Source organism: Pseudochaenichthys georgianus, chromosome 3 (genome assembly GCF_902827115.2).
Source record: "Pseudochaenichthys georgianus chromosome 3, fPseGeo1.2, whole genome shotgun sequence".
Taxonomy (NCBI): Eukaryota; Metazoa; Chordata; class Actinopteri; order Perciformes; family Channichthyidae; genus Pseudochaenichthys; species Pseudochaenichthys georgianus.
This window is the reverse complement of record NC_047505.1, coordinates 23,762,380-23,776,454: the sequence shown is the minus strand read 5'-3', so window position 1 is coordinate 23,776,454 and position 14,075 is coordinate 23,762,380. Positions and strand designations below refer to the sequence as shown.

The 14,075-nt window shown below is 38.0% G+C and overlaps 1 protein-coding gene across 6 annotated transcripts in view; it reads left to right on the top strand.

Moving 5' to 3' along the window:
- The window catches only part of myo9aa (myosin IXAa), a 124,938-nt gene that overhangs the window by 81,915 nt on the left and 28,948 nt on the right, over nt 1-14,075 (top strand). For all 6 annotated transcript variants that reach the window (XM_034107044.1, XM_034107062.1, XM_034107069.1 and 3 more), the window contains 3 exons: nt 1,902-2,018; nt 2,291-2,425; nt 13,129-13,250. In XM_034107044.1, coding sequence (XP_033962935.1) covers nt 1,902-2,018; nt 2,291-2,425; nt 13,129-13,250 — 374 coding nt within the window. The remainder of the gene's footprint in view (nt 1-1,901; nt 2,019-2,290; nt 2,426-13,128; nt 13,251-14,075) is intronic.

Below are 14,075 nucleotides of genomic sequence, written 5' to 3'. Positions count from 1 at the left end.
TCTAAATAATGAAAAGCTTATGGGTCATTAGACCGCAGTATGTTCCAAATATTATCTGTCCTGACTCATGGAAGGCATGTTTGGTCTGAGTTTTCTAAAAAATATCCTTGTTAATTATTTAGAAACAATGGAATTTTAACATTGAGTAGCCATTTCATGGTTTGTTTTGTTTCTGGAAACCATTGCTCATCTTTGCTGCTGAAAGGTCAAATCTTTCCAGCGGATATGGGGATTAGAACAATTCTTTCAATAATCTCACAAGGATTTTGTCAAATAATCTCCTTGCTTTCAAAAAACACAGAGCATTTATCTAGCACTCTATTCTTTTTCATATCTTCCAAATATCCAAATGTCCTCATTATATGAAAGTGTTATGTCTAGCCCATTAAAGCTAATATTTCCATCAGGCCTGACTGTTTTGGCAGATTTCATAAGAAAAGCTGATTTGCTAATGACAATAATAAAGACCCGGGGACATCCTGCTGTGATAAGTGCAGTCTGCCAGCATGTCTGTGCCAAAAATGTAGTGATGTGTTTGGTTGATAGTGCTGTCCTGTTTTTCATTTCAATCTGAATTGTAGCTTTTTTAGGAACCATTATACATTTTCCAGTAAGAGTTCTGAGTCCAGTGACTGCTGCCAGTGCAGTGAGGAAGTGATTTACACTCAAGCTATAAATGTACAGTTATAAAGGAGAAATAGGACTGTCTGCACATCTTGGCTCTTCAGAAAACCTTTTTTAAACGGGGCCATTGTTGTCTGAGCTTCAAATATAGAACATAACATAAATCTATTTTATTTTCAATTTATCAATGCCTCCATTCACTGTGTTTTTTCTTTATGCTGGACCTGTAGAAAAGGGCATTGTAACAAGACTTAGCCCTGATGTATAATACATATAAATCCTGCTTTTTTAAAATAAGACTATTTGCCAAAACCAAGTCGTATTTATCTTTTAAAGACCTAGAAAGGGTTATTAATGCCTTTGTTACCTGAAGACTGGACTATTGCAATGCTCTGTATGTGGGTATGGACCAGGCCTCAATCAAACGCCTGCAACTAGTCCAAAACGCAGCTGCACGTCTTCTGACTGGCCACAAAAAGCGTGACCACATCACCCCAATTCTGGCCTCACTACTGGCTTCCAATTCGGTTCCGAATTGATTTTAAAATCCTTTTATTTGTTTTTAAAGCACTAAATGGGCTGGCTCCGACCTATATAGCAGAACTCCTCCATCGGGTTTTTAAATCCTCACTAAAAACACACTTCTTCTCCCTGGCCTTCTAGTCAGAGCGGAGCATGACTCCTGACTATTCCCTGTGTTTTTGTTTTTTTATATTTCTGTTTTAAATTATTGTCTTTTATTATGATTGTAGTAATGTGTTTGTATTACATGTACAACACTTTGGCTCGACCATAGATCGCTTTTAAATGTGCTATATAAATAAAACTTGATTTGATACAGATGTGTGGAGCGTTGTGAAACAGGAACGATATCTGGAGTTATCTTTTAATGTTAGATTCTTCAAACTCTTCAAGCTTTGCTCAACTATTCCTCATAAACCTAAAGTTGAAGAATTGTTGGACATGTTGGGTATAACGCTTATTTGCTTTTTGTTGCTGATGGTTAGATGAGGAGTTGACACACTTTTCATGTCCGACAGTATTATAAAGCCAGTAGCCTGTAGCTTAGCATAAATACCAGGAAGCACGGGAGAAAGAGCTCGCCCGGCTTTCTGCACAAGTAACACAACCCACCAACCAGCTCCTCTAAAGCTTACTTGTTATTACAATAGTGTATCTAATTTGTTCAATCAATACTCAAAGATAAATGAAAACATTTGTATTCCTCATTTACCGTTTTCAGTTTTGAATAAGTTGTTGTTTGTGTCTACCTGCAGGCTGGTACGGTGCGAGACTCCATGGCGAAGTCCCTGTACAGTGCTCTGTTTGACTGGATCGTCTTCAGGATCAACCACGCTCTGCTCAACATTAAAGACCTGGAGGAGACCACCAAGGTTGGGCAACACAAACACATCGACTCATGAAATCACCCATGAGTTAAACAAATACATTTTAGTATTGCATATTAAACTCTTGTTGAAAACACAAACACCTCTACACTAAGATGTATAACTTATACCAACGACACAGTGTCTAAGCATGTCTAAGTGTCTAAAAGCGCTATAGAAATATAATTTATTATTATTAAGCTTTTAAAAATCCTAATAATGATAATATTATTATGAGGAAATATTGTTTTCATGCTTTCTTTGTTTTTTCTCCTCAGATCTTGTCAATTGGAGTGCTCGATATCTTTGGATTTGAGGATTATGAAAACAACAGCTTCGAACAGTTCTGCATCAACTTTGCTAACGAACGTCTCCAGCACTACTTCAACCAGCACATCTTCAAGCTTGAACAGGTAAGACATTTCCTAAATATTCTTCTTTCTCAAGGTCCATCATTCCTAGTTAGTGGCTTCCTGTTCAAAGCTTTGACTGGGAGCTGCACTTCTGAACTGCTGTATTAGGCAAGGCAAGTTTATTTATATAGTACTTTTCTGTACGCGACAATTCAAATTGCTTTACAAAACAAATTAAAAGACTTTTTAGGAATAAATACAGTAAAACACATTATATAATGGCATTTTACAACAGGCATTACAAAGCAAAGATAATAAAATTATAAAAATAAACACCACAGGTATACAATACATTAAAAAGGCATACTGTAGTTCGAATATGAGCATCTCAATTAAATTAAAAGCAGCAGCAAAGAGATATGTTTTTAGTCTCGATTTAAAAATAGTAAGCGTTTCTGCGGACGTGCATGATTTGGGTAGTTTGTTCCAGAGTGTCGGGCATAACAGCTAAATGCTGCCTCTCCATGTTTTGTTGTTACTCTCGGAGCCGATGGCAGACCCGTCCCAGAAGACCTGAGGCACCTTGATGGCTCGTAATTATGTAGGAGTTCAACAATATACTTTGGTCCTAAACCATGTAATGATTTAAAAACTAGCAATAGTACTTTAAAATCAATTATTTGGCCGACTGGAAGCCAATGTAGAGATTTCAGAACCGGACTGATGTGATCCACTCTTTTAGTGTTACTGAGGACACGTGCAGCAGCGTTCTGAATCAGCTGCAGTTTTCTGATGGATTTTTTTGTCAGCCCTGTGAATACACTATTGCAGTAGTCGAGTCTACTGAAAATAAAAGCATGGACAAGCTTTACTAAGTCCTGTTGCGACATTAGTTTTTTAATCCTCGATATATTCTTCAGGTGATAATATGCAGACCTAATGACTGTTGTAATGTGGCTGTTGAAATTCAGGTCTGAGTCCATCACTACACCTAGATTTCTGGCTTTATTAGTGGTTTTGTAGTCTGCCGACTGAAGCTCTGTGATTACTTTTAATCGGTCCTTCTTTGCTCCAAAAGCAATGATCTCAGTTTTTTGTTGGTTCAGTTGGAGAAAGTTCTGAGTCATCCAGTCAGTGATGTGCTCAATGCACTTGCTCAGTGTTCTAATCGGAGAATAGTCTCCTGGTGTGATTTTTAAAATAAATCTGGGTGTCGTCTGCATAGATGTGATAGCTTAGATCGCTCTTTTTAATAATTTCAGCCAGAGGAGGATATAAATATTAAAAAGCAAAGGTCCTAAGATGGAGCCTTGAGGAACCCCGCATGACATATTTGTCAAAGTTGATGTGTAGTTGCCTATTGAGACAAAGTTTGTTCTGTGCTTTAAGTAGGTACTAAACCAATTTAGAGCTGTTCCTGAAACTCCCACCCAGTTTTCTAGGCGGTCTAGCAATATGTTGTGGTCAACAGCATCAAAGGCAGCGCTGAGATCTAATAATACTAAAACTGATATTCTGCCACTGTCTGTGTTTAAATTAATGTCATTTAAGACCTTTACAAGTGCAGTTTCAGTGCTGTGGTTAGGTCGAAAGCCCGACTGAAACGCATCAAAACCGTCATTTAAAAACATGAAATTACTCAACTGTTGAAAAACAACTTTTTCAATCAATTTGCTTAAAAAAGGAAGGTTTGATATTGGCCTGTAATTATTCATTACGGTTGTGTCTAAGTTATGCTTTTTTAGGAGCGGTTTAATTACTGCAGTTTTCAGGGCCTGCGGAAATACACCTGATTGAAGAGACTTGTTTACTATGTGTAGTAGATCTGAGGCCATGCAGGGAAAAACAGTTTTGAAAAATCCTGTCGGAATAATATCGAGGCTACAGGAGGAAGATTTCAGATGTTGAATAATGTCTTCCAGGTCTTTAGCATTTATCAGAAGGAATTGTGTCATGATGACTGAATTGGCTGTAGGTGAACACAGGGACAGTACATTTGCTGTACCTGATGCAGAGGCACTGACTGCCTGTCTAATTTGCATGATTTTGTCAGTGAAGAAGGAGGCAAAGTCATTGCAGGCCCTGGTGGATAGAAATTCTGGAGCTACTGACACTGGGGGGTTTGTTAGTCTGTCGACGGTAGCAAACAAAGCACGTGAGTTGTTTTTATTTTTGGTAATGATGTCAGAAAAGAAAGACTGTCGTGCCTTTTTTATTTCCTGATTATAGACAGTCTCTTTTTATATATTTCGAAGTAAACTTGGAGATTTGTTTTTCTCCACCTGCGTTCAGCTTTTCTGCATTCGGTTTTTGCTGTTCTCACAGTCATGTCTTTTCTCCATGGAGATATTTTCTTGCCAGATGCTTCCTTTGTTTTAATGGGAGCGATGGCATCCATGACATTTGTTATTTTAGAATTAAAATGATCAAATAGCTCATTTACTGAGAAGTTAGCATGGGCAATTGAGGGAGTAAAAATCTGAGCAAACATTTCCTCTGTATTTTCAGTTAAGTGACGTCTAGTGGTTACCTCTTTCTTAACAATTGTATGGACGGTAATAGAGCTCTCAAAGAAAACACAGGAATGATCGGAGAGTGCTACATCAGTCACCACAAGCTTTAGAGATGTTCAGACCGTTTGATACAATTAAGTCCAGGGTGTGCCCCTTATTGTGCGTCGGACCCTTGAAATGCTGAGTCAGTCCAGAATTGTCGATAACACAAAACAGTTCTTTAGCCCCTCTGTCCTCAGGGTTGTCAACATGGATATTAAAATCCCCAACAATGATTTGGCGGTCAAAGTCAATACACACTATAGACAACAACTCGCTAAAATCATCAAAAAAGCTTTCACTGTATTTGGGTGGTCTGTAGATGTTTAGGAAAAGAGCTCGAGAGGAGCATTTCAACTGAAGGGCCACATATTCAAAAGAAGCAAAGTTTCTATACATCTGCTTACATTGAAATAAATCATTAAACAAAATAGCTACTCCACCCCCTTTCTTATGCAGTCTTGCCTGACTCATAAAACTAAAGTTGGGAGGAGTTGATTCTATAAGAACAGCTGCACTGTTGTTTTGGTCTAACCAACTTTCAGTTAAAAACATAAAATCCAGATTGTGCTGGGTGATAAAATCATTGATTAAAAATCATTTACCTGCTAAAGACCTGACATTTAATAGAGCCAGTTTAAATGTGTTTGATATACTATCACTCTGACCGCCCGTGATAGACCGTGGAGCACGCGGAACTTCTGTTAAATTCGACAAACTCAAACAGATCCTTTTGGACTTTCTTTTTCCAACCTGAGTCACCAACCTTCTGTGTATGTTGGTTAAAATAGAAATGGGTCGCTGTACTGGCATAGAAGCCTCTGGTCGTTGGGTGGCGACAGAGAGCGAGATGGCAGGCGTCAGCGGCATCGACGAAGAAGAAAAGTTTCTAGCAGTGGAAACGGTGGCCTGAGATGACACGGCTGGAAAGGGGGGTGTGTGGAAATAGTCAGGGAGACGTCTGAACAGTGTGCTGCATGTTCGCCGCTAGCAAGCGGCTACCCAACCTGCTGGGCTGGATTCCATCAGTGTTGAAGAGGCAACTATTACGGCAACTGTTATTGTAACATATTGCAGATTTCTTTTTTTGGCTGTGACTGTGTCCAAGGAAATCCTTCATGCTTCATGCCACCCAGTTTCAATCAATCAATATGTATTTATATAGCCCAATATCACAAATGTTACATTTGTCTCAGTGGTCTTCACAGTGTGTACAGAATATCAGTTTACATACATTACAATGACACTTCCACAATGGAGGAATTCTTCATCACATTATGCAACAGGGTTGCTGACACCCATATGACTCAACTCCCTGTGACCACCCGACTATGATGTATGTTCCTTTAAGTGAGCTGATTGACTTCAAAGGGCTCCTTTAAGTCCTGATCTGTAAGATTTGCCTTTAGGTTAAACATTGTGTTTACTTTGCCATTGACTGAACCAGCAGCCCTGTCCTGACTTGTTTGACAAGCGTCCATGCTGTTCATGAAACACACTGTGACTGAAGGACTGTGTCCCCAAGGTGACGGGTCTTTGTACAAAGGCAGTTGTTCACAAACCCTGTCTAATCTCAATGCCCTAAATATGTCAAGACTTATACGGTAGATATGTCCTGACAAGAGTGTTGAATAACTTCTTTGTTTTGGGGGTTAGGACTACTACATCTGGACTACCTATGTTGCAAATGTATTATCTTTCAATTTACACATCCCTCCTCTGTTGCTCTCCCTGAGGTTTCTCCCATTTTTCCCTTTAAACTGGGTTTTCTTTGGAAGTTTTTCCTTGTACGATGTGAGGGTCTAAGGACAGAGGGTGTCGTATTGTCATACTGATATTCTGTACACACTGTGAAGACCACTGAGACAAATGTAACATTTGTGATATTGGGCTATATAAATAAACATTGATTGATTGATTGATTGATTGATTGATTGATTGATTGATTGATAGGTTAAATGAAAATGTAACACCTAATGATCATTTTTACATCAAGTCCCTTGTTCAAAACGCAATCTATTCTTCCATACCGCCATGATGAACTAAGAATAAGAAAATTGAGAAAAGTCAGGTCAAAAAAAGCCAAGTTTTTGTGAGGATTTCGAGATAACACCGTGTGTGTAACTGTTAAACAAATGTTCATTTTATGGGTTCAAGCATTGCTTTCAGGGAAATGCTGAATTATTGTGTTGACTTGTCAGATTCATCATGTTAAGCTGGTTTGTTCTTAATAAAATGTAAAGGTTTATGAAGCTTCAAATCGCAAACCTGTTGTGAAGCATCCATGTTTAAATGCAACCTCAGCAGAGAAGAAATGTAAACATGCACAGGCTGTGTGTAAAGTTTAAAAAAAATCTATAAACATGCGATGTGCAGAATTTTAAGAATACAATCAATAGGTACTTGGTTTGTCACCAAACTATTTATTTTAATTAAAGCAATTCTACTCATCCCTGTACAATGCTTCTTCCTTATGAAACACATTTGAGATCAGACTGAATATTAGTTGGCTATAACTAGTAGTTCATTGATTTCAATCTTGTACCAGCTTTTCACTTTTCTCTCTTTGAGGCTTCAGCTGCCAGTGTTTGCACATTACTTCCTGTGCTACTGGTTGCAGCATTAACAGGTCAGAGTAGATCCAACCTTGAACAAAACTAAATTGCCCATGGTGTTTGCCCTGATTTTCTCACTGCAGCAAATCATCTTTTTTATTGTGTTTAATGTTGAAGATTAAAATGTGTATTGAGTGGGAGTGGGATTGCGTAACAAACAGTGAACCCTATATAGAAAATGTATAGGGTGATAAGGCCATTTAAATGTTAACAAAACACACTTTAACCTTGAAAAAAAACATAGTTGATTTGGTCTGCTTGTGCGTACACTAGAGTATTGTTTATCATAGGCTCCCATTCAGAATGTGTGCACTTGAGCTGATGTATTGTCACTATGTGTTTTGTCAGAGACTTAAAACCCAGCAGTAAATAACCATTCAAACAAATAATGGCAGAGTTGACCTGATTTACAATATATTGACCCCCACTGCACCCAGCTACTCTGCTGGTGAACAGTAAATGTGTTTTCATATGGATTTCTAATGTTTTCCATGAATCACACTGCAGCCACAGTACTGTTTTCTATCGGACATCATTGATATTATCAGGAAAAGAGAATGATAATGGAGTTTTTACATTATAACATTGATTTAAACTGCTTCACAGTCTTGATCAGAGTATACTGGAGAGCTTATGATTTCGTAATGGTTTACTGTAAACCATTACGAAGTAAAGAATTAGTTGTATGTGGAAATATCGATGTGCACCACTGAAGTGGTCTGAAAGCCAAAATGATTCAACCAAGTGGACCAAGTGCTGGCATGCTTCATATTTCCGCTGAAGCAAGTTTAACACCCTCATCTACGGTTACATACATGCGGTACATTTCCATTCATCTGTCGAACAGTGAGTCTCTGCTGGGAGCACATAGGGGCTAAACGGTCTGCTTAAGGGCACATTGATGGTCATTCTAATGTGGAATAGTAATTATTTTATCACATTAAAAGTGTCATTAACTGACGCCTTTTTTTTAAAACCTTGTTTTTATGTCATTCTTAATTTCTCTATAAAAACAAAAAATGCGTGAAAGAGGATATTTTACATTGCAGAAAAAGAAACAACTATATCAGCCTTCTCTATAAAAGTGAAAGAATAAAGGACTTTTCAATATTTCCAGGAGAGGAACAAGTTCACAGATCCTTTACTTAATACTCCAATAAAATGTAAGATCCTGAATTAAAAATAAAACTAATTAAAAGTATTACCAGCAAAACGAACTTTACTGTAAGTAAGAAAGTAAATACTCATTATGCAGAATGGCTATTTGCACATTGTTGTAATATTTTAGAATATGGTTGTATTGTACATATGTAGGAACCAGTGGCGGCCGGCCCATAGGCCCATTTTTATTTTTATTTTTAATGTACAAGGTAAATATTATATAAATGGTATCAGTAAAATGTATAATCTACAATAAAATCTCGTTTAAAATTGTTTTACGATATCTAAAGTTACTGATAAGTCACATGTTTCCTGCCTGGCCGCAGCGTGTATCATTACCCTCTCTCGTCCGGGCGGTAGAAAGGAGCCCTCAGCCATGGTTTACAGTAAACCATTACGAAGTAAAGAATTAGTTGTATGTGGAAATATCGATGTGCACCACTGAAGTGGTCTGAAAGCCAAAATGATTCAACCAAGTGGACCAAGTGCTGGCATGCTTCATATTTCCGCTGAAGCAAGTTTAACACCCTCATCTACGGTTACATACATGCGGTACATTTCCATTCATCTGTCGAACAGTGAGTCTCTGCTGGGAGCACATAGGGGCTAAACGGTCTGCTTAAGGGCACATTGATGGTCATTCTAATGGGGAATAGTAATTATTTTTCTTCTTTTGCTCTATTTTTAACCTTTTCAAACCACCTCTTTGCCAGTAATCGCATAGTTGGAAGACATGAAATGGAAAAGGAGAATGTTAGTATAATAATACAATAACTATAATATTATTTTATAATCATGACGTGAGTTATCGGCTTTGCATTGCTCTTTACTTTTGGTGTAGGCCATTTTAACAGTCAATAGCTGTTATCCAACCTGTTAATCTGTTACTATGATGGTGAGAAGGAAGATTTCCAATATATATAAGTCCCAACATATATTTAAAAAAAGCATCTGATGAAAGTTGTGATGACTGACAGAGACATATAAAACGGCATTAGGAGGGAATAAGCTATAATTTACATTGTGATTGTTTCAACCAAAACACTATTATTACAAACTGTAAACAATAATATAAACACAATCTGAGATAAAGTTGTGTAGAAGCTGAATCCACACATTCAGGAGACAAGTGTATTGTTGGTTGAGTCAGTATAAGAGTGAATCACAGTAGTTGTTGGAAGATGATTTAAAGGCATGTCCAGGGGGCGGATACAGTATCCTGTACAACGCAATTTAATACAACACCCCCACAAACCGCAGTTTAGCGATTACCAAAGCCTCGAGTCAGCAGCCATCTGACACGCAAATGGGATGTTATAAGCTTCACAAACGTTTATTCCAGAGCTTTTGTATGAAATTATATTGCACAGGTGTTCCTTTTATAGTTTCCAGCCAGTGTGTGTTATTAAAACACACACAAGTAAAAACCTGTCGTTAGTCAAATATCACGATCTGAGATGTTGATATTGTGAAAAGATGAAAAGATGCACGTGTGGTACAGCTTTGACTTACTTATTATACTGAAGGAAAACTGGTTGGCAGCCAGATTAAACTACTAATTGAGTGAGTGAATAGATACAGATAAATAAAAGAATAAGCAATATTAGTTAAAAGTGTCATTAACTGACGCCTTTTTTTTAAAACCTTGTTTTTATGTCATTCTTAATTTCTCTATAAAAACAAAAAATGCGTGAAAGAGGATATTTTACATTGCAGAAAAAGAAACAACTATATCAGCCTTCTCTATAAAAGTGAAAGAATAAAGGACTTTTCAATATTTCCAGGAGAGGAACAAGTTCACAGATCCTTTACTTAATACTCCAATAAAATGTAAGATCCTGAATTAAAAATAAAACTAATTAAAAGTATTACCAGCAAAACGAACTTTACTGTAAGTAAGAAAGTAAATACTCATTATGCAGAATGGCTATTTGCACATTGTTGTAATATTTTAGAATATGGTTGTATTGTACATATGTAGGAACCAGTGGCGGCCGGCCCATAGGCCCATTTTTATTTTTATTTTTAATGTACAAGGTAAATATTATATAAATGGTATCAGTAAAATGTATAATCTACAATAAAATCTCGTTTAAAATTGTTTTACGATATCTAAAGTTACTGATAAGTCACATGTTTCCTGCCTGGCCGCAGCGTGTATCATTACCCTCTCTCGTCCGGGCGGTAGAAAGGAGCCCTCAGCCAGAGCAGCAGCAGCCAACAAGCTGACTGTTGCTATCTGTATACTATGCCGCCGAAACAATTTCAGCCAATCAGCGTCGTCAGATCTGATGCTCAAAGGGCGCCGTGTCAGCGCCCTGGCTTGTCTGTCTGTGAGTTGTTTGGACTCGTAACCAAGGTGACGCTACAGTAGTTGTCGAGGATGGCTGCGTCTCGGTGCTAGTGGATCACCGGAGCTGTAGATTAACATTTACATGCTTATTGTAGTTGTAAGGGCAATGCCTGTGGCACCATGGAGCATATGTGTGGGCTGGACCTGTATTTTACAGGAAAGGAGTGAGCAGAGGGTGGAGTTGTCGATTCTTGTTCAGTTTTCATATTCCTCACCCTCTCAAACTTTGAGTTGTGCGCGCTGCTAAGGAGACGCGCTACCATGGAAACCAAACAATGGTGTAGCTGTATTAAAGTCCGAGTGGAAACAGTCGTGAGTAAATCTGATTTAGTCAGAAATCGGGAGAAATATGACCCCGGGAGGAAACCGGGGAGAGGGCAATGAAACCGGGAGTCTCCCGCGAAAATCGGGAGGGTTGGCAAGTATGACACACACACACACACACACACACACACACACACACACACACACACACACACACACACACACACACACACACACACACACACACACACACACACACACACACACACACACACACACACACACACACACACACACACACACACACACACACACACACACACACACACACACACACACACACACACACACACACACACACACACACACAGTTCATACTTAGTCTCCTGATTTTAAATGGGAATGAAATCATTTGAGTGTTCCCAAAGCACCAGTGTTCTGCAGTGTGTGTGTGGGCCTACTGTACTGTTGCACAGTTTTGGAAGATTCATAGCTAACCACACTGAAGATTATGGATTATCTCATATTTTTAAGCCTCAATTTGCTGGATTAAATGTCATTTTCAAGAATCATCAAAACATTTAAGATGACGTAACTTTGGAAAGAAGAGATGACCGCATTCCTTTTTGCAATCATCCCATAAATGGCCGCTTTAAATGCTTATACAGAATTGGAGGTCAAATTGTTATTTTTTTGTCCACTAAATAAACCATTTAAACGTATCCGTTTTGTTTCTCAAAACCGCTTTAGTTCCTGCATTCGTAATGTCTCCAAAAGGACAGCCAGCTGCACTTTTCAGTGAGCGAGTAACTGCTGCCGTTGAAGGATGTATTTAAAAACAGTTAAATATAACTTTTGTTGATAAGGATGAGTTGGATAGTTTGAGTGGCGATAGCTCAGCACAAACTGCAAATCAGTGCAGAAGAAGAAGTGTTACAGGATGGTTATCTTGGACGGTTGTAATCTCAGTGAAATAAGGTCTACCAGCAATGGATGTCAATCAGACATTTGCTACATTCAAGTCCAGAACTAAAATCTTTACCCGTATATCACACACATGTATTTGTTTCCAAATAATGAAGTTCGAGGATCATCTCACCTTTGTTCTTCGCTCTCCTCTTTATTGTCTACAGTTGTGGAGTAAGCAACAGTAATTAACATGCTTCTGGCTGTAGAGTCACAAGAGAAGAGAAAAGGAGATTCCAGTGTTTTTTATTAAACTTCCCCTGGATTAAGGTCTTTATGGTTAAATCTCTTTCCCAGGAAGACAGGAACATAATAATATATGGGGAGGAATTAATGATAAATGCTCCGAATGAGATCCCAGGAAAAGATCTGAAGAGTGTTTTATAGCACAGGAAGACAACATGAAAGAGGGCAAACCAACAACATTATTGCTTTGTTTAAAATATTTCAAACAGCTTGTCCTGCATACTGTAGGATCTCTTGTCTGCTTTTGATGTCAAGTTAATTATTACATTTTTAGTGAGCATTTTATTAGTCTTTGATGCCACAAGCATCAATAATTCTAACCTAAAACTGAATTTGACTGGACTTGTTAGATGTTTTGTTGCAACAGATCATAAAACTGTATTATATATATATATATATATATATATATATAATTTTGCTTCTTTAACATTAGATATGAATAAATATAGCATATATCATTGTTTTTGTGCAGTAAGTGTTGCTGAAAACTTTTAAAATTCAACCAAAGATAAAGTCCTTACATCCTGTTACATGGCTTGAAAGAGAAGTATTATTATTACAGTATAACTGAAATTGAGCATCTCTCTGTGTATTGTTTTTCTGCAGGAGGAATACAGGGCAGAGGGCATCAGCTGGCACAACATTGACTACATCGACAACACAGGCTGCATCAACCTGATCAGCAAGAAGCCCACAGCGCTGTTCCACCTCCTGGACGAAGAGTGCAAGTGAGTCTTCATGCTGTCTGCTTTCCTGTTGGACCGCTTTGTTTCTTTGGAAGCTCTTTTTATGTTCCTCTGAGTCAAACCATCAAACGTTTCTGGCAGCAAACTTGGCGGGCTTCGTGACAGTTGATTGGTTTGATAATGTCAAAATACATGACAAAACAACAACTACAATTTTGAGGCCTAAAACGTTTTCGCACATGTAAAGAAAGCTGCAGCTAGGTAGTTCTTCCTCTCCGCATATCACTTTTTAAAATGTCTAATGTGGATGAGTAGATTGTAGTGTCACACACGCAGAAAATAGTCAACTAATCTCTTCTCTTCGGCTGCTTTTTCCTCTTCTTTCAGCACATTGTTTTGGTGCTTTGAGCACCAGGAAAAGTGCTATATATTATTAATATTATTATAATGGCACATCACCACGTGGCAGACAGACTAAACGGCTAGCAAAAAATATGAATATTAAGTATCTACAGACCAACATAGAGATAAGCAAACACTTGAAATGCTCTACGTCCGCTTGGCTTTTGACTTATTAGCTAACATGTTAGTCAGGCTTGTTTCAGAATTCCTATTTAGTGGTTTAAATACTAAGTCTTTAACTGGTGGCATTATTAACTTATTAGCGTAATAGCTTACCGGTATATGGAGTAGCTATGGGTCATTTCCATGCATTGCTTATCCAGGCCAAATAATTGCAATTAAAAATGAAATCCTGATTATCAACTCTGGCACTTAAATGGTAAACATACTGGAATCAATTTACTTTACTTTTTTGCCAAGTACAAAATATGGACATACAAACCAATCTAGACTTATTTCCACCCT